The sequence below is a fragment of the Scyliorhinus torazame genome, chromosome 29, assembly GCF_047496885.1.
Source record: "Scyliorhinus torazame isolate Kashiwa2021f chromosome 29, sScyTor2.1, whole genome shotgun sequence".
Taxonomy (NCBI): Eukaryota; Metazoa; Chordata; class Chondrichthyes; order Carcharhiniformes; family Scyliorhinidae; genus Scyliorhinus; species Scyliorhinus torazame.
The window spans coordinates 41,895,183-41,913,552 of record NC_092735.1 but is presented as its reverse complement, the minus strand read 5'-3'; the positions used below and the strand labels follow the sequence as shown (position 1 = coordinate 41,913,552).

The 18,370-nt window shown below is 51.0% G+C and overlaps 1 protein-coding gene across 1 annotated transcript in view; it reads right to left on the bottom strand.

Moving 5' to 3' along the window:
• The window catches only part of LOC140404159 (circularly permutated Ras protein 1-like), a 175,850-nt gene that overhangs the window by 135,591 nt on the left and 21,889 nt on the right, over nucleotides 1–18,370 (bottom strand). Inside the window, exons 2-4 of the mRNA XM_072492576.1 lie at nucleotides 15,356–15,446; nucleotides 13,925–14,083; nucleotides 13,421–13,834 (exon numbers count right to left, since the gene is read on the bottom strand). Coding sequence (XP_072348677.1) covers nucleotides 13,421–13,834; nucleotides 13,925–14,039 — 529 coding nt within the window. The 5' untranslated portion in view covers nucleotides 14,040–14,083; nucleotides 15,356–15,446. The remainder of the gene's footprint in view (nucleotides 1–13,420; nucleotides 13,835–13,924; nucleotides 14,084–15,355; nucleotides 15,447–18,370) is intronic.

Sequence of the window (18,370 nt, the reverse complement as noted above, 5' to 3'; positions counted from 1 at the left end):
TTGGACTGTGGGAGGAAACCGGAGCACCCGGAGGAAACCCACGCAGACACGGGGAGGCTGTGCAGACTCCACACAGACAGTGACCCAAGCCGGAATCGAACCTGGGACCCTGGAGCTGTGAAGCAATTGTGCTATCCACAATGCTACCGTGCTGCCACAGATCCCTCTGCCCAGATACCTGCTCCCTGTGTGGGTGAGGAAAAGGTACTTATCCACATTCAACTCCATCTGCTAAATTTTGTCCAATCTTCTGGCCTATCTTTATCCGTCTGTAAAATCTGTATCTCCTCTTCGCTGCCTGCTTTCCCTGTTTTAATATCATCCACAAATGTTGCTGTTACACTCTGTCCCTGCTTGTAGATCATTTATATAGATTGTAAACAGTCGTGGTCCGAGGACTGACCCCTGCAGCACCCCGCTAGTTACAGTTCACCAGAGAAGGACTCATTCATCCCGACCCTCTGCTTTCTGTCAGTCAGCCAATCCTCAATCCAATCTTGTACCCTACCCCCAATCCCCTGCGAGCTCACCTTCTGAATCAGTCTTTTATGCTGCACCTTGTCAAACGCCTTCTCAAAGTCTAGATGTACCACATCCACAGGTTCCCCATTATCCACCTTGCTGGTTATGTCCATGACTTTCCCTTTATAAAACCACACTGACAATGGTTGATTGAGCTTTGTCTTTCCAAATGTTCAGTCATCTCCCCCTTAATGACTGATTCCAGCAACTTCCCCACCACAGAGGTCAAGCTGACCAGTCTATAGTTTCCTACGTTTTGCCGTTCTCCCTTTTGTCAGGATCCGTCCATTTAAACCTGGTTTCCCGCATGTATTCCTTTATCTTTCTGTTTTTCTTTGCTATTATACCTTTTGGTGCCAAGTCAGTTGCTGAGATTTATGCCTGTTGGATGGGCTGCACCTGTTTTTAAATGATTACTCAAACGTTCCCCCACTACGGCAGATGTGCTGTTTGGCCCGGCCCAGCGGAGGATGTTCCACAATGTTCTGCCGAACCGAGACAGACTCCATTTGTAGAGGGAAGCAGACTTCTTTTGTTATCGGTTTGAAGAGACACAGTTTATCTCTCTCTCTGCTCCGATTTACAGAGCAATCTGCAGCCTGCAGGTTCTGGTTGGAGACATTCGGAGATCGCTGGCTATGGCGGCAGCAAAGAACCGTCTCGTAACTCGTAATCCCAGTTACTTTTTAATCTTTCCCCCCCCCCTAATTTCAATAAGACATAGGAGCAGAATTAGGCCACTCGGCCCATCGAGTCTACTCCGCCATTCAATCCATTTCCATCGTGTGTCTGTCTTGTGTGTGTCTGGGTAGAGGGTGAATGAAAATGAAATGAAAATCGCTTATTGTCACAAGTAGGCTTCAATGAAGTTACTGTGAAAAGCCCCTAGTCGCCACATTCGGGGAGGCTGGTACGGGAATTGAACCATGCTGCTGGCCTGCCTTGGTCTGCTTTATAAGCCAGCGATTTAGCCCAGTGTGCTAAACCAGGTGGTATGGGGTTTTGGGATTAGGTATCTTGGTAGACCAGTTTGTGTTATTTCTTCATATATTCATCTTCTCCTCATTATTAATGAACAGTTTGGTAACATTTTTACTTTGAAATCAGGTGCCTGTAACTCATTGAGCCGCCTCGGGCCAAAGTCCTGTTAAGTTTCGAAGAATTATTTGTTAATTGACTTATGTTGTGACCCCGGATCGAGGATGGCTGGAAGGAGCAAGCCCAGGATGTCGTAACACTTTTTAAATAAGGGCACCACATTAGCGTGTTTCCAATCCACTGGGACCCTTCCAGAATCTCTGCTGCCATCTCCCTTAATACCCGAGGGGGCAGGCATCAGGACCTGGAAACTTATCTGCCCTGAATCCCATTAGTTTAATCAGTAACATCTCCCTAGTGATGGTCATTGCACCAAGTTCCTCAGCATCAACTGTAGTTTTAGGAAAATTTTTATTGTCCTCTACTGTGAAGACAACTGGATCCTCCCCCTCCCGCTCCAATATCCTTTCAAGCCGCTCCGAGATGTCCCTCACCCTGGCACCAGGCAGGCAACATACCATGTGGGACTCTCGATCCTGCTTACAAAGTATTCTATCTGTTCCCCTGATTATAGAACCCCCTACAACTACCACTTGTCTTTTTGCTCCCCCGCAGTTGAATGACCTCCTGTACCGGTGCAGTGGTCGGCTAGCTCATCCTCCCTCCATCCCTTTTCCTCACCCACACAGGGAGCAGGTATCTGAAAACTGTTGGACAAGGTCAAGAGCTGAGGCTCTTCCATTGCCGAATTCAGGATCCCTCTGCCTGCCTCACTCGCACCCACTGACCGAATTTGAGGTACTCAACCTCCGGGGTGAGACCACCATCTAAAGCACAGAGTCCAGGTAACTCTCCCCCTCCTGGATGTGCCTCAGTGTCCGAAGCCCAGGTTCCACCTCATCAATTCTAAGCTGGAATTCCTTAAGCAACAAACACTTGCTGCAGATGTTGTCACTGCAGCTCCCACATCACACAGCTACAGCACATCACCTGCCCAGCTCACACAACACAGACCTACAGCACATCGCCTGCCCAGCTCCCACATCACACAGCTACAGCACATCGCCTGCCCAACTCCCACATACTGCAGCTACAGCACATCGCCTGCCCAGCTCCCACATCCTGCAGCTACAGCACATCGCCTGCCCAGCTCCCACATCACACAGCTACAGTACATTGCCTGCCCAGCTCCATCACACAGCTACAGCACATCGCCTGCCCAGCTCCCACATCACACACCTACAGCACATCGCCTGCCCAGCTCCCACATCCTGCAGCTACAGCACATTGCCTGCCCAGCTCCATCACACAGCTACAGCACATCGCCTGCCCAGCTCCATCACACAGCCACAGCACATCGCCTGCCCAGCTCCCACATCACACAGCTACAGCACATTGCCTGCCCAGCTCCATCACACAGCTACAGCACATCGCCTGCCCAGCTCCCACATCACACAGCTACAGCACATCGCCTGCCCAGCTCCCACATCACACAGCCACAGCACATCGCCTGCCCAGCTCCCACATCACACAGCCACAGCACATCGCCTGCCCAACTCCCACATCACAGACCTACAGCACATCGCCTGCCCAGCTCCCACATCCTGCAGCTACAGCACATCACCTGCCCAGCTCCCACATCACACAGCTACAGCACATCGCCTGCCCAGCTCCATCACACAGCTACAGCACATCGCCTGCCCAACTCCCACATCACAGACCTACAGCACATCGCCTGCCCAGCTCCCACATCACACAGCTACAGCACATCGCCTGCCCAACTCCCACATCACACAGCTACAGCACATCGCCTGCCCAGCTCCATCACACAGCTACAGCACATCGCCTGCCCAACTCCCACATCACACAGCTACAGCACATCGCCTGCCCAGCTCCCACATCACACAGCTACAGCACATCGCCTGCCCAACTCCCACATCACAGACCTACAGCACATCGCCTGCCCAGCTCCCACATCCTGCAGCTACAGCACATCACCTGCCCAGCTCCCACATCACACAGCTACAGCACATCGCCTGCCCAGCTCCATCACACAGCTACAGCACATCGCCTGCCCAGCTCCCACATCACACAGCTACAGCACATTGCCTGCCCAGCTCCATCACACAGCTACAGCACATCGCCTGCCCAGCTCCATCACACAGCCCAGCACATCGCCTGCCCAGCTCCCACATCACACAGCCACAGCACATCGCCTGCCCAACTCCCACATCACAGACCTACAGCACATCGCCTGCCCAGCTCCCACATCCTGCAGCTACAGCACATCGCCTGCCCAGCTCCATCACACAGCTACAGCACATCGCCTGCCCAACTCCCACATCACAGACCTACAGCACATCGCCTGCCCAGCTCCCACATCACACAGCTACAGCACATCGCCTGCCCAACTCCCACATCACACACCTACAGCACATCGCCTGCCCAGCTCCAACACACAGCTACAGCACATCGCCTGCCCAGCTCCAACACACAGCCACAGCACATCGCCTGCCCAGCTCCCACATCACACAGCTACAGCACATCGCCTGCCCAACTCCCACATACTGCAGCTACAGCACATTGCCTGCCCAGCTCCCACATACTGCAGCTACAGCACATTGCCTGCCCAACTCCCACATACTGCAGCTACAGCACATTGCCTGCCCAGCTCCCACATCACACACCTACAGCACATCGCCTGCCCAGCTCCATCACACAGCTACAGCACATCGCCTGCCCAGCTCCATCACACAGCTACAGCACATCGCCTGCCCAGCTCCCACATCACACAGCTACAGCACATCGCCTGCCCAACTCCCACATACTGCAGCTACAGCACATTGCCTGCCCAGCTCCCACATCCTGCAGCTACAGCACATCGCCTGCCCAGCTCCCACATACTGCAGCTACAGCACATCGCCTGCCCAGCTCCCACATCACACAGCTACAGCACATCGCCTGCCCAGCTCCCACATCACACAGCTACAGCACATCGCCTGCCCAACTCCCACATACTGCAGCTACAGCACATCGCCTGCCCAGCTCCCACATCACACACCTACAGCACATCACCTGCCCAGCTCCCACATCACACAGCTACAGCACATTGCCTGCCCAGCTCCCACATCACACACCTACAGCACATCGCCTGCCCAGCTCCCACATCCTGCAGCTACAGCACATCGCCTGCCCAGCTCCCACATCCTGCAGCTACAGCACATCGCCTGCCCAGCTCCCACATCCTGCAGCTACAGCACATCGCCTGCCCAGCTCCCACATCACACAGCTACAGCACATCGCCTGCCCAGCTCCATCACACAGCTACAGCACATCGCCTGCCCAGCTCCCACATCACACAGCTACAGCACATCGCCTGCCCAGCTCCCACATCACACAGCTACAGCACATCGCCTGCCCAGCTCCCACATCCTGCAGCTACAGCAAGTCACCTGCCCAGCTCCCACATCACATACCTACAGCACATCGCCTGCCCAGCTCCCACATCACACAGCTACAGCACATCACCTTCCCTGTCACCTCTACTTAGTTAATTAATCAGTCTTGAAGTGATTTTTTTTAAATTAGCACAGATTCCCTACAAGCCAATCAAGTCATAGCTTTCCTTGATGTTAATTTTCTGTCAGCTTCCGTGGAATCCCTGATGCTCACCGGAGCCTCGGAGACCAATCGCCGGAGACTAGGCCGCAAATCCCCGAGACTGCTCCTCGGAGATTAGGCCGCAAATCCCCGAGGTTGTTCCCCGGAGACTAGGCCGTGAATCCCGAGACTGCTCCCTGGAAACTAGGCTGCGAATCCCCGAGACTGTTCCCCAGAGACTGGGCCGCGAATCCCCGAGACTGCCCCTTGGAGACTATGCTGCGAATCCCCGCGACTAGGCCGTCTGCCCCATGGAGACTAGGCCGTGATCCCCGAGACTGCTCCCTGGAGACTGGGCTGCAGATCCGGAGACTGCTCCCCGGGCACTAGGCCACGAATCCCCGAGACTGCTTTTGATTTCAAATAAACCTATTGAACTTTAACCTGCTGTTGTGAGACTTCCTACTGTGCTCACCCCAGTCCAACGCCGGCATCTCAACATCTCGGTCAATAAAGGCAAGTATCCAATATGTCTCCTTAACCAACTTATCTACCTCTCCTGCTGCCTTCGGGGATCTTTGGACATGCACCCAAGGTCCCTCTGGACCTCTATTTCCCAGTGTCTGACCATTCATTGTGTATTCCTTTGCCTGGTTAATCCCCCACCAACTTTTTGTCATCTGCGAACTTACTGATTGTACCTCCTACATTCACATCGAGATAATTAATGTACATCACAACAGCAAGGGAGCCCTGTGGAACACCATTGGACACAGGCTACCAGTCACAGAAACACTCATCACCACCCTGTCTGCCTCCTACCACGGAGCTCAGTTTGATTGCAATTCATCAAATTGCCCTGGATCCCATGAACCTTTACCTTATTGACCAGTCTACCAGTATCTCATCTCCTAACTCCCCAAACACTGTTCACTATTTATAGGCATAAGTCGAGGTTCTGGTCTCCATTTGCCTAGACGAGTGCAGCTCCAAAAACATTCAAAATGTGACACCACCTAGGACAAAACAGCCCCACTTGATTGACATCCCATTCACCAACATAAGCCTTCACTTCCTCAACCACCATCACACAGTGGCAACCATGAATACCAGATACAAGATGTACTGAAGTAACTCACCAAGACTCCTTCAACAGCACCTTCCAAACTCCTGACCTCTGTCACCTAGAAAGACAAGGGCTGCAAATGCATCAGGATATCACCACCTGCAAGTGCCCCTCCTGACTTGCACCTGTATCGCCGTTCCTTCATTGCCATTGCATCAAAATCCTGCAACTCCCTTTTTACCGGCACTGGCTGTAATTATGTAACACGGATTGCAGCAATTCAAGTCGGAGATTCACTATCTCCTTAAAAGAAACTGGAAATTGGCAACAAATTGTGGCCTCGCCAGCGACACCCACATCCCATAACCTTCCCCATTACTCAGCCTCCCCTCTCATGCTTCCACAATGCTCTACATGGAGGCTTTAGTGCTGTCACAACCACAGTATCCCTATCTTGCATAAGGCCATTTGGCCTATCGAGTCTGCACCTACCCTCTGGAACAGCACTACCCTGTCCCCGTAAACCCACACCATCTTTGGATACTAAGGGGCAATTTAGCATGGCCAATCCACCTAACCCTGTTGCTCCCTTTGGTTGGCTCTGAATATGGCGGTCAATATGGTCGCCTTCCTTAATCCTAATTACGTTTGCTTTAGAGTCGCCAGGTATCTCTCGATACCGCCACAAGGTTCAAACTCGAATACTGATCAAAGAGTCGGTACACCAGTTAGTTCAAAGTCAATACTATTTATTTACACACACAGTTAAATATACTCATGCACAAATACTACAGACTAAACTATCACTAACGCTAACGCCTATACTTTGCTTCGGGTGCCCACTCAGTCAGAGGAACAATGGCCGTTGTTCAGTTCTGAGGCTGCTGGGGTCGAGGTGGTGAAGGGGAGCAGCTAAGGTCGTCCGTCTGGTAGCGAGCGTTGACCTTGGACTTGCTTGCTTCTGGTGCAGCTGGTGGATGGGTCTCTCCGCTGTGAGAGCGAAGTTCAAGAGAGCGATTCTGTCTTGGGGCCTTCTTCTTATACCCGAAGGGGGCTTCGCGCGCTTTCGGGCAGGCCTTGAACTTGGCCCCAATCAATTGGGCCGTATCTTGATCACTCGTATTGATCCTGACCAATAAAGGGGTGGGTGCCCTGATGGCTGGGCGTGTCCTAGGTGGCCGTCGGCCTGCTTTTGTTTTCTGCTTTCGGTTTGGGGAACTAGCGCCGCAAGGTCTGGGCCCAGATCGGTTACTTAATTATCTTCCTTTGTTCCCGGAGATGGGCCGTCCATATGCTAATGGACCTACAGTTTCAGTCTCGTCTGGGAGCTGTTTCTCCAATTATGCAGACAGGCTCTGTGCCTGCTTGCTTTCTTAACATTGTCCATTTTTCCCTGCAATCTTTGCAAATGTCCATTTTGTATTCTGGAAGTGGCCATCCCAGATGGCTACAGGCCCTCCTTGTGATCCTCAACGCGAAGCGTGAAGGATAAAATAACCGCGATGTCTTCGTTCTCCTCCCAAGTTGGGCACCCTTAAGCACTTCATCGGCTCTACACTGCTCTGTCCTATGAATTGCAACTTTTACCTAGATTATTTATGTACATACATCATTATAAAATTCTACGGGGCGTTATGACATTCAGGCATGCATTACAAAATTTAAAAAATTGGAACCTCTAACTATCCTTAACTAAACTATCCTTACTCAAACAATCAAAAGAATCTACAACATTTTAAACTGTACAAATAGCAGCAACACAGGTCTCTCTCGCTTGGCAGTCAAGCACAGAGTTTTACATTTCTTTTTATTGGAACGAACAAAACACACACAAAAAAAACGGGCGCACTTTACTTCATTTAAAGGGGTTGGGAGGTTTGTTGAAGTCCGAAAATAGGGGATCTGAGGGTGTATATTGGAGCGCGAGGGCGGGAGGCTTTCCTCCGCCATTCCCTCAGGTCTTAGTGTCTGTACGACACTGCAGAGTATCGCAAGTACTAATAGTGATTCCACAACATAAGATAGGAAATACCAGGTAATGAACTTGTCACACCAGGTCGGTGTATCGGTATCTATCTCGGGGTTTAGTGTATGGCAGGGATGGGAAACATTCACGGCCTGTGTGGTAGGGGTCAGGGGGGTAGCGTCCGCGCACAACTGGAGGGATCCCGCTCAGATCCACCTGTAGAGCGTGACGGTTGTCTTCATCTTTCCTTCTTTCTGCCTTCTTCTTTTCTTCTTCTGAGGTTCCGAAATTCTATGGACACAAGCATAATATCTGTTATTATCTTGCTTAAGATCTCATATGTCTGTCTGTCTGTCCTCTTATTGCCAATTACCCATTATAATTGGTCACCTTCTGTGACTCCCTCATTTTTTTTCATCTTTTTTTAAACCAAATATTTTGGACAAGACATCCAAGAAAAAACTGACAGTGCGAGTCATCTCGCAGCCTGTGTGATCTACCATCCCAGTGTTCGAGGATGTAAATAGCATTTGGAAGCAACCTAAGGGTTGCCATAAACAAACAAAATGTTTTGAACTAAAGTGCCAAAATGGGGTGCGTTTGGGCCGCGGCGGGTAAGAATGGGTGGAATCCCCGGGTAGGTTGGTGACAAGTGCCATGTGTGCTCTACCCGAGCGTAGCTGACCAGAGGGGGGCCTTCAGGCAGGGCAGGGACCAGTGCCGTTTCTCCACTGCATGAGCAACCGGCAAGAATTTGTGGCTCTTATTATTACCTTCGAATCAGAAGAGTAACAATGTGGCGTGGGGCCATGAAAACATTTAAATGAACAAACAACATTTAACATTCACAATAACAGATAAATATGCATTACAAACATGATGCAGATTCCATCAGAAAGGACACCGTAACTCTCCATCAGTTCCTTTTTACCATCATCTGGACACCTCAATGCTCAGTGGCGAACAGAGTCGCAAAGAGATTCGTTTGGTGGGAGTCAGATTCTATGTCATCCTCTTCTCTCAGCTGCCATACTCTTGACTAGAGTAGGGTTGCTAAAGCTGCGTGGGGAAAATTGGGGTCCATCTCATCATCCCAGATGAGCCTGAATGAATTGTCTCGGTGCCAGAATCTTGTGTCGATATTGGAGCTGTTAGGTTTTAATCCGTAATTGTCGGGCGGTGGGTCTGGGTTAGGGGCTTTGATGTACGTTATCTCAAAGGGATCGCTGGAATCATGTTCGGTATCGCTGGGATGGGGCCTGGTGCAGGGGTGTAACCATAGCGTGGTGTGCTGGGGCTGTCGCTATCGCTGTCGCCGCTGGTTGAAGGGAGGGGGAGGCGGAGTCGTGCCTCTGGGGGTGGAGTCAAAGCCGTGTCTGTGGGTGGGCTGGACTGGTTGGGGGAGGGTAGGAATACGTCGTTCGTGCGCGGGGCGTGTTCATCTGCTGCTGCAAGCGAGATGTGGTGTGCATGATTGTTCTGCGAGCCGTAAGCCTTAAGCTGGTTTATGTGAAACCGCAGACTTGCCATTGGGATATGATCTTGTATACAGAGGGGCTGACTTTGTCAGAGATGGAGTACGGTCTGGAAAATTTGGGGGAAAGGAATGAACTGGGGCTGTACAGGGGTAGCATCACTTGGTGCCCTACTGCAAACTCGGTGGCGTGTGTCGTTTTATCAAAGCAAACCTTGCTTTGTTTCTTCCGTGTGCCAAGCCTAACAGCTGCTGCGAGCTGGGCGGCCTTTACATTATCAATAATCTGCTGCACGGCTTTCTCATGCGTGAGGGCGGTGACTGTGGGGCTGGCCAAATCCAGTCCTAATAAATACTCTGTCCCGGGGCGTCCGGTCATGAGGGTGGGGGGGGTGTATCCTGTGGACGTGGATACTGTGTTTCGAATGAACATTAATGCAAATGGGAGAACGGTGTCCCAGGTGCTGTTGTACCATTTTTCTGAAGGTGGCTTTTAGAGTTCTGTTCATCCTCTCTACAATGCCGTTTGATTGGGGGTGGTATGCAATATGGAATTTTTGCTTTATGCCAAAAATTGTGAGGATGTTTTTCATCACTCGTCCTGTAAAATGGGAGCATTGTCCCATGTGCATATCTATGGGCAGTATCATTTAACTCCTGCCAGTCGGGGCCATTTTCCTGGTCTAACTGGGGTCCAAACGTGCTCTGAAACCCATTCTGAACAGAAAGCAGAGATTACAATTCTGCACTTTGCGTGATCTATCGAGCTCTGCCTTTGTTCCGTCGTGGAAGTGTGGAGTGCTCGTAGGGCTGCTTTTAAGTCATTGCACTGTTTCTGCAACTGCTCAACCTGTTGTTCGGTTCCTGTCTTGCCACGACCGCGCGTTGCGTGTCTTGGTAGACCTTATCATATTGGGTCTGAAAACTACTCAAATGAGCGAGACAAGATGGGTGTGCCAGCTTGGCATCAGCCACCTCCCTGTCCCTCGCCGCTAACTGCTCTCTCAATTCCCTGTTCTCCTTCTCAAATTCACTCACATCTCCTTCACTATTCCTGTCTCCCTCCTCAATCGCTCTACGGAGCATCCTAATGACCTCCTCTGTGCCTCGCAATTGTGCCAAGCAGGACACGATTGCCATCGGCTGGCGAGCTTTCCCTAAGCTCTTCTTATGGAACTCTGTCAGGTTCGCCCACCAAGTATGCCCTATAGTTCCGGGACCTGTTTCATCATTGGCGCAGAATTCACTCCAAAGGGGTTAGGGCTTCCCTTTGAGATATTTTCTGATCTCTTCTTCCCATACGGGACACTGTCCTACTCTACTGGTCGCTGCGACCTCGAATTCCTGGGGGTTCATAAGGCGTTCCATTGCCTTCGTTGCCATTTTTCTCTATCTCTGGGGTTTCTACCGAATTTGGAACAGGGGGTGATAAAGTGGTGATGTAAACACGGGTACGGCTTACTCTAATTTCCGGCCTACAAAACTCCCAACAGTTTTACACAACAAAACCTCGCAAGTTCACCTTATAACCCTGTTAACGCATGCATTAATACACTTTTGAATCTTGGAGGTTTGATCAGTATCGTTCTTACACTGTGGTTTTTCCGTTTCCAATTGGATTCCAATTCAAATTTGGGTTCTCTCAGAGTGACTAGGCCACTTCTAGGTCAAGTCCCGTCAGAGGTCGCCAGTAAATGCTGCTCTCTTTGGTTGGCTCTGAATATGGCGGTCAATATGGTCGCCTTCCTTAATCCTAATTATGTTTGCTCTCGAGTCGCCAGGTATCTTTCGATACCGCCACAAGGTTCAAACCCGAATACTGATCAAAAGAGCCAATTGCACCAGTTAGTTAGTTCAAAGTCAATACTATTTATTTACACACACAGCAATATCTACTCATGCACAAAATACTACAGACTAAACTATCACTATTGCTAAAGCCTGTACTTAGCTTCAGGTGCCCACTCAGTCAGAGGAACAATGGCCGTTGGTCGGTTCTGAGGCTGCTGGGGTCGAAGTGGTAGAGGGTAAACAGCTAAGGTCGTCCGTCTGGTAGCGAGCGTTGACCTTGGACTTACTTGCTCCTGGTGCAGCTGGTGGAAGGATCTCTCCGCTGTGAGAGCCGAGTCCAAGAGAGCGATTCTCTCCTGAGACCTTCTTCTTATACCTGAAGGGAGCTTCGCGCGCTTTTGGGCGGGCCTTGAACTTGGCCCCAATTAATTGGACTGCACCTTGATCATCCACATTGATCCTGACCAATAAAGGGGTGGGTGCCCTGATGGCTGGGCGTGTCCTAGGTGGCCGTCGGCCTGCTTTTGTTTTCTGCTTTCGGTTTGGGGAACTGGCGCCGCGAGGTCTGGGGCCAGATCGGTTACTTAATTATCTCCCTTTGTTCCCGGAGATGGGCCATCCATATGCTAATGGACCTACAGTTTCAGTCTCGTCTGGGAGCTGCGGCTCCAATATGCAGACAGGCTCTGTGCCTGCTTGCTTTCTTAACATTGTCCATTTTTCCCTGCAATCTTTGCAAATGTCCGTTTTGTATTCTGGAAGTGGCCATCCCAGATGGGTACAACCTGTGGGAAGAAACTGGAGCACCCAGAGGAAACCCACGGAGACACGGGGGGAACGTGCAGACGCCGCACAGATTGTGACCCAAAGTTGGATTCAAACCCGGTCCCTGATGTTGTAAAGCAGCAGCAGTGATAACCACTGTGCCGCCCTGTCACATACAGGCCTCTCACATATCGAGTCTCAATATTGAACATCAGGCCTTGCACACAGATACAGGACACGCAGACATAATGCCATCAGGTAGAGAAGGACACGAAGCAGAGTCACGTATGGAACATGCTGTGAATGGGATGTTCATGGACATTACCAAAGACAAAGAAAACTGAGGAAAGGATAAATTCTTAAATGTAAATAACTGATCCCCATTATAATTGGACAGTGAATGTAGGTAGTGGACATGAGCAATGCAATAGCTGGCAGAGCGATATCACCATTGAGTGTTCACCTGGCAGAGCGATATCACCATTGAGTGTTCACCTGGCAGAGCGATATCACCATTGAGTGTTCACCTGGCAGAGCGATATCACCATTGAGTGTTCACCTGGCAGAGCGATATCACCATTGAGTGTTCACCTGGCAGAGCGATCGCACCACTGAGTGTTCACCTGGCAGAGTGATATCACCATTGAGTGTTCACCTGGCAGAGCGATATCACCATTGAGTGTTCACCTGGCAGAGCGATATCACCATTGAGTGTTCACCTGGCAGAGTGATATCACCATTGAGTGTTCACCTGGCAGAGCGATATCACCATTGAGTGTTCACCTGGCAGAGCGATATCACCATTGAGTGTTCACCTGGCAGAGCGATATCACCATTGAGTGTTCACCTGGCAGAGCGATATCACCATTGAGTGTTCACCTGGCAGAGCGATATCACCATTGAGTGTTCACCTGGCAGAGCGATATCACCACTGAGTGTTCACCTGGCAGAGCGATATCACCACTGAGTGTTCACCTGGCAGAGCGATATCACCACTGAATGTTCACCTGGCAGAGCGATATCATATGAAGCAGCCACAGAAGCCACGAGAAATGGTAAAAAAAAGAGATCTAGTCCCTAACAGAGGCTTCATCGGATCGAGAGACACCAATGAGATGCAAATAGGACAATGATCACTGGCTTGAAGGAAATACAGAGAACAAAACATTTTGCAAAATATTATTTTGAAGAAGCTCACCATTGGTGTTGTTGCCAAGCCGATGCCGAGGGGGTGGCAGAGGGGGTGGCAGAGGGGCTGGCAGAGGGGGTGGCTTGGTCGGCTGCTGCACAGTTTGAGAATTTGATGTCTTCCTTTTTTCAATATAACTGCCCGAACCTTCTGCCACATCGTACACCCGCTCTGCTGTTGTGATGTTGGGAGCAGCAGGACTGCTGATCGCCTGGTCATGGAGTCCAGTACTTGGACTAAAGCCAGTCATATTGTCATAAACTGATTTCGAAGCTATAACAGCAATTTCTGGGGTCCAATTATCATACACAGGGCCTCCTCCTTCCACAGGGTCATAGAAAGAGGCTTCAACAGGTTTTGTATCCTCCGCCGCTGTGCTGCTTGCTGTTATTGGGTCATAGAGATGGGGCCCTGCATCTTCACCTATCAACAGTCAAGAACAATTGTGGTCACAGTTAAGTGATGTAGAGGTGATGTTGAGATCAAAATTAGTTTTTATTTACAGATACTTGCCAGGAGTGCTGTTCCTCACAGTCCCAATTGGGTGATTTCTGTTGAAACCAGGTAGCTCTGTCTGGTTTGCGTTGTCTGGGTAACTAACATAAATATGACTGCTGGCAAACTCCATCTTGCTGAGCCAGCCAATGTCACAATGAGACGACACGATCAAATCTGTAAAATTAAATAATGATTTAGAAATGGTGACCAGGATTCTCCGCAATCGGTGCGATGTCCGCCGACCGGCGCCAAAAACGGCGTGAATCAGTCCGGCATCGCGCCGCCCCAAAGGTGCGGAATTCTCCGCATCTTGAGGGGCCGAGCCCTCACCTTGAGGGGCTAGGCCCGCGCCAGACTGATTTCCGCCCTGCCAGCTGGCGGGAAAGGCCTTTGCCGCCCCGCCAGCTGGCGCAGAATTGACTTTGCCATGCGGCGCATGCGCGGGAGCATCAGCGGCCGCTCACGGCATCCCCGTGCATGCGCAGTGGGTCTCTTCCGCATCCGCCATAGTGAAGACCATGGCGAAGGCGGAAGAAAAAGAGTGCCCCCCACGGCACAGACCCGCCCGCGGATCGGTGGGCGCCGACCGCGGGCCAGGCCTCCGTGAGGGCACCCCCCCGGGGCCAGATTCCCCCCCCAGGAGCCCGCCCGCGCCGCCTTGTCCCGCCGTTCGAAAGGTGGTTCAATCCACGTCGGCTGGCGTGGGTTGACAGCGGCGGGACTTCGGCCCATTGCGGACCGGAGAATCGCCGGGGGTGGGCCCGCCGACCGGCGCGCCGCGATTCCCGCCCCCGCTGAATCTCCGGTGGCGGAGAATTCGGGACTCGGCGGGGGCGGGATTCACGCCAGCCCCCGGCGATTCTCCGACCCGGTGGGGGGTCGGAGAATCGCGCCCCAGGTGATGTCAACACCCACTCTTCTCATCTCTTTGCCCCAGTGGTGCCAGTGGTGAGGGAAGCTTTGCCAATGTTCCAACCAGCACATTGACATAAAAAGGCCCCACAACAGCGAGCTCAATTGGAGGGTGCAGCTCACAGTTAAACAGAGTTAAAGTAGATGGAGAGATGATTAAACGGTGCAGCTTTTGATGCGCAGAATCTGTGACTTGAAGAACAGGAAGCAAATTTCAACTCTTTCTATTTGGAGGATTTATCTCAAATTCCCCAGATAGTTTAAATCTACAGACATTTTGGGCAGCACGGTGGCGCAGTGGTTAGCACTGCAGTCTCATGGTGCCGAGGTCCCAGGTTCGATCCCGGCTCTGGGTCACTGTCCGTGTGGAGTTTGCACATTCTCCCCGTGTTTGCGTGGGTTTCACCCACACAACCCAAAGATGTGCAGGGTAGGTGGATTGGCCACGCTAAATTGCCCCTTAATTGGAAAAAAAAGAATTGGGTACTCTAAATTTAAAAAAAAAAGACAGATTTTTAAGAGCTCCTGATTTACCTTCAATTCTCTTGTTACTTCTGGCGTTTTGCGTTATAAAATAATCCTTCTGTTGGGACAAGCCATTTATAAAAGTTGTTTACATGTCCACCTGTACAGAAAGGATCAGGTGAGGAATGTAAGACAATCACTAATAAACCCATCATACTTCCAAACAAAACATTGACGTAACCAGATTTCAACACTGAACACATTGTTATCAGAGCAGAGTGACAAGCTGCAAACTTTAAATCTTTATTTATAAAAAGGAGTTATGTATTGAACTCACACAAGCACCGGTTGAGTATTTAAATGCTGCAATGTCCTGTACATAAAAATACATTTCAAAACAGTTTAAAAATGTGTTTTCCTGAAGATATAGCAGTTTAAGGGGTTGGTTCAAACCTTTCAGAGTTCCGGTTTAGGCTAAGCGCCTTGCAGAACCGGTTATACATGCCCGATGCAATATGACAACCGAGTTTCTGTGCGATTACCATCCAAATGTAATCAGTCAAGGTATTGGACTCGGAAAGAAATGTATTTGACCTCCTCTACCGACTCCAGCTCCCCCTTGGCCATCCCAGCAGCAACCCAGTATCCCCCCCCCCCCCACCCCCCCCCACCCCCCCACCCCCACCCCCCCCACCCCCCCCCCCCCCCACCCCCACCCCCCCCCCACCCCCCCCCCCCCCCCCCACCCCGCCTCAGCTAGGACCTCCCTAGCTGCATTGCTCCCCCTATTGCACTCTCGTCAGTCAGCTGACCCCGGCCACTTCATCGACCCCCCCCCCTTGTCCACCAGCAGGATCTCATCCATTCCACTCCCAGCGCAGGGGAAAAAGCCCGCGCTTCCCAGCTCCGGCCCCGCCCCTTCAGCCCTAAACGCGGGAGAAAGCCCGCACTTCCCACTCGCCCGGCCCTGCCTCCCCTGGCGCAGCTCCCTTTCCAGGCCTGGTCCCACTACCCCAACTCAGGCCTCTCCCCTCCCCCTCCTCCCCTCCACCCCCTCCAACCCCCCCGCTCCTCCCCCTCCCTCCCCCCACTCCTCCCCCTCTCCCCCTCCCCCCCTTCCACCCCATCCCCTCCTCCCCTTCCACCCCCTCCCCCCCTCAGGGCCCTATCTCCCCTACCGACCATCAACCTCCCAAGCAGTTTACCTACCCCACCCCCACGAGCTTCATTGCATCATCTTTGACCACAGGTGAGGTTCCAGAAGACTGGAGAATAGTCAATGTTGTCCCTTTGTTTAGGAAGGGAAGCAAAGACAATCCAGTTAATTATAGTCCGGTGTGCCTGACGTCAGTGGTGGGGAAGTAGTTGGAGAAGATACTGAGGGACAGGATTTATTCACGTTTGGAAGTGAACGGATTGTTAGTGACGGGCAACATGGTTTTGTGTGGGGAAGGTCATGTCTTACCAACTTGATAAACTTTCCTTGAGGAGGTGACAAAATTAATTGATGAGGGAAAGGCTGTGGATGTCACCTACATGGACTTTAGTAAGGCGTTGGACAAGGTCACTCATGGCAGACTGGTACAAAAGGTAAAGTCATATGGGATTCGGGGTATGCTAGCTGGAAAGGTAAAGAACTGGCTTGGCAACAGGGGATAGAGAGTAACAGTGGAAGGGAGTTTTCAGAATGGTTTCCCGTACCAGCCTCCCCAAACAGGCGCCGGAATGTGGCGACTAGGGGCCTTTCACAGTAACTTCATTTGAAGCCTACTTGTGACAATAAGCGATTTTCATTTCATTTTTTTTCAGAATGGAGATCTGTAACTAGTGGTGTTAACATAGAACATAGAACTAGAACATAGAAAATACAGCACAGAACAGGCCCTTCGGCCCACGATGTTGTGCCGAACCTTTGTCCTAGATTAATCATAGATTATCATTGAATCTACAGTGCAGAAGGAGGCCATTCGGCCCCCTGAGTCTGCACCAGCTCTTGGAAAGAGCACCCTACCCAAACTCAACACCTCCACCCAACACCAAGGGCAATTTGGACATTAAGGGCAATTTATCATTGGCCAATTCACCTAACCCGCACATCTTTGGACTGTGGGAGGAAACCGGAGCACCCAGAGGAAACCCACGCAGACACGGGGAGAACGTGCAGACTCCGCACAGACAACGACCCAGGCCGAAATCGAACCTGGGACCATGGATCTGTGAAGCAATTGTGCTATCCACAATGCTACCGTGCTGCCCTTAAGAACAAATAAATCTACACTATATCATTTTCCCGTAATCCATGTACCTATCCAACAGCCGCTTGAAGGTCACTAATGTTTCCGACTCAACTACTTCCACAGGCAGTGCATTCCATGCCCCCACTACTCTCTGGGTAAAGAACCTACCTCTGATATCCCTCCTATATCTTCCACCTTTCACCTTAAATTTATGTCCCCTTGTAATGGTGTGTTCCACCTGGGGAAAAAGTCTCTGACTGTCTACTCTATCTATTCCCCTGATCATCTTATAAACCTCTATCAAGTCGCCCCTCATCCTTCTCCGCTCTAATGAGAAAAGGCCTAGCACCCTCAACCTTTCCTCGTAAGACCTACTCTCCATTCCAGGCAACATCCTGGTAAATCTTCTTTGCACCTTTTCCAGAGCTTCCACATCCTTCCTAAAATGAGGCGACCAGAACTGTACACAGTACTCCAAATGTGGCCTTACCAAAGTTTTGTACAGCTGCATCATCACCTCACGGCTCTTAAATTCAATCCCTCTGTTAATGAACGCGAGCACACCATAGGCCTTCTTCACAGCTCTATCCACTTGAGTGGCAACTTTCAAAGATGTATGAACATAGACCCCAAGGTCTCTCTGCTCCTCCACAATGCCAAGAACTCTACCGTTAACCCTGTATTCCGCATTCATATTTGTCCTTCCAAAATGGACAACCTCACACTTTTCAGGGTTAAACTCCATCTGCCACTTCTCAGCCCAGCTCTGCATCCTATCTATGTCTCTTTGCAGCCGACAACAGCCCTCCTTACTATCCACAACTCCACCAATCTTCGTATCGTCTGC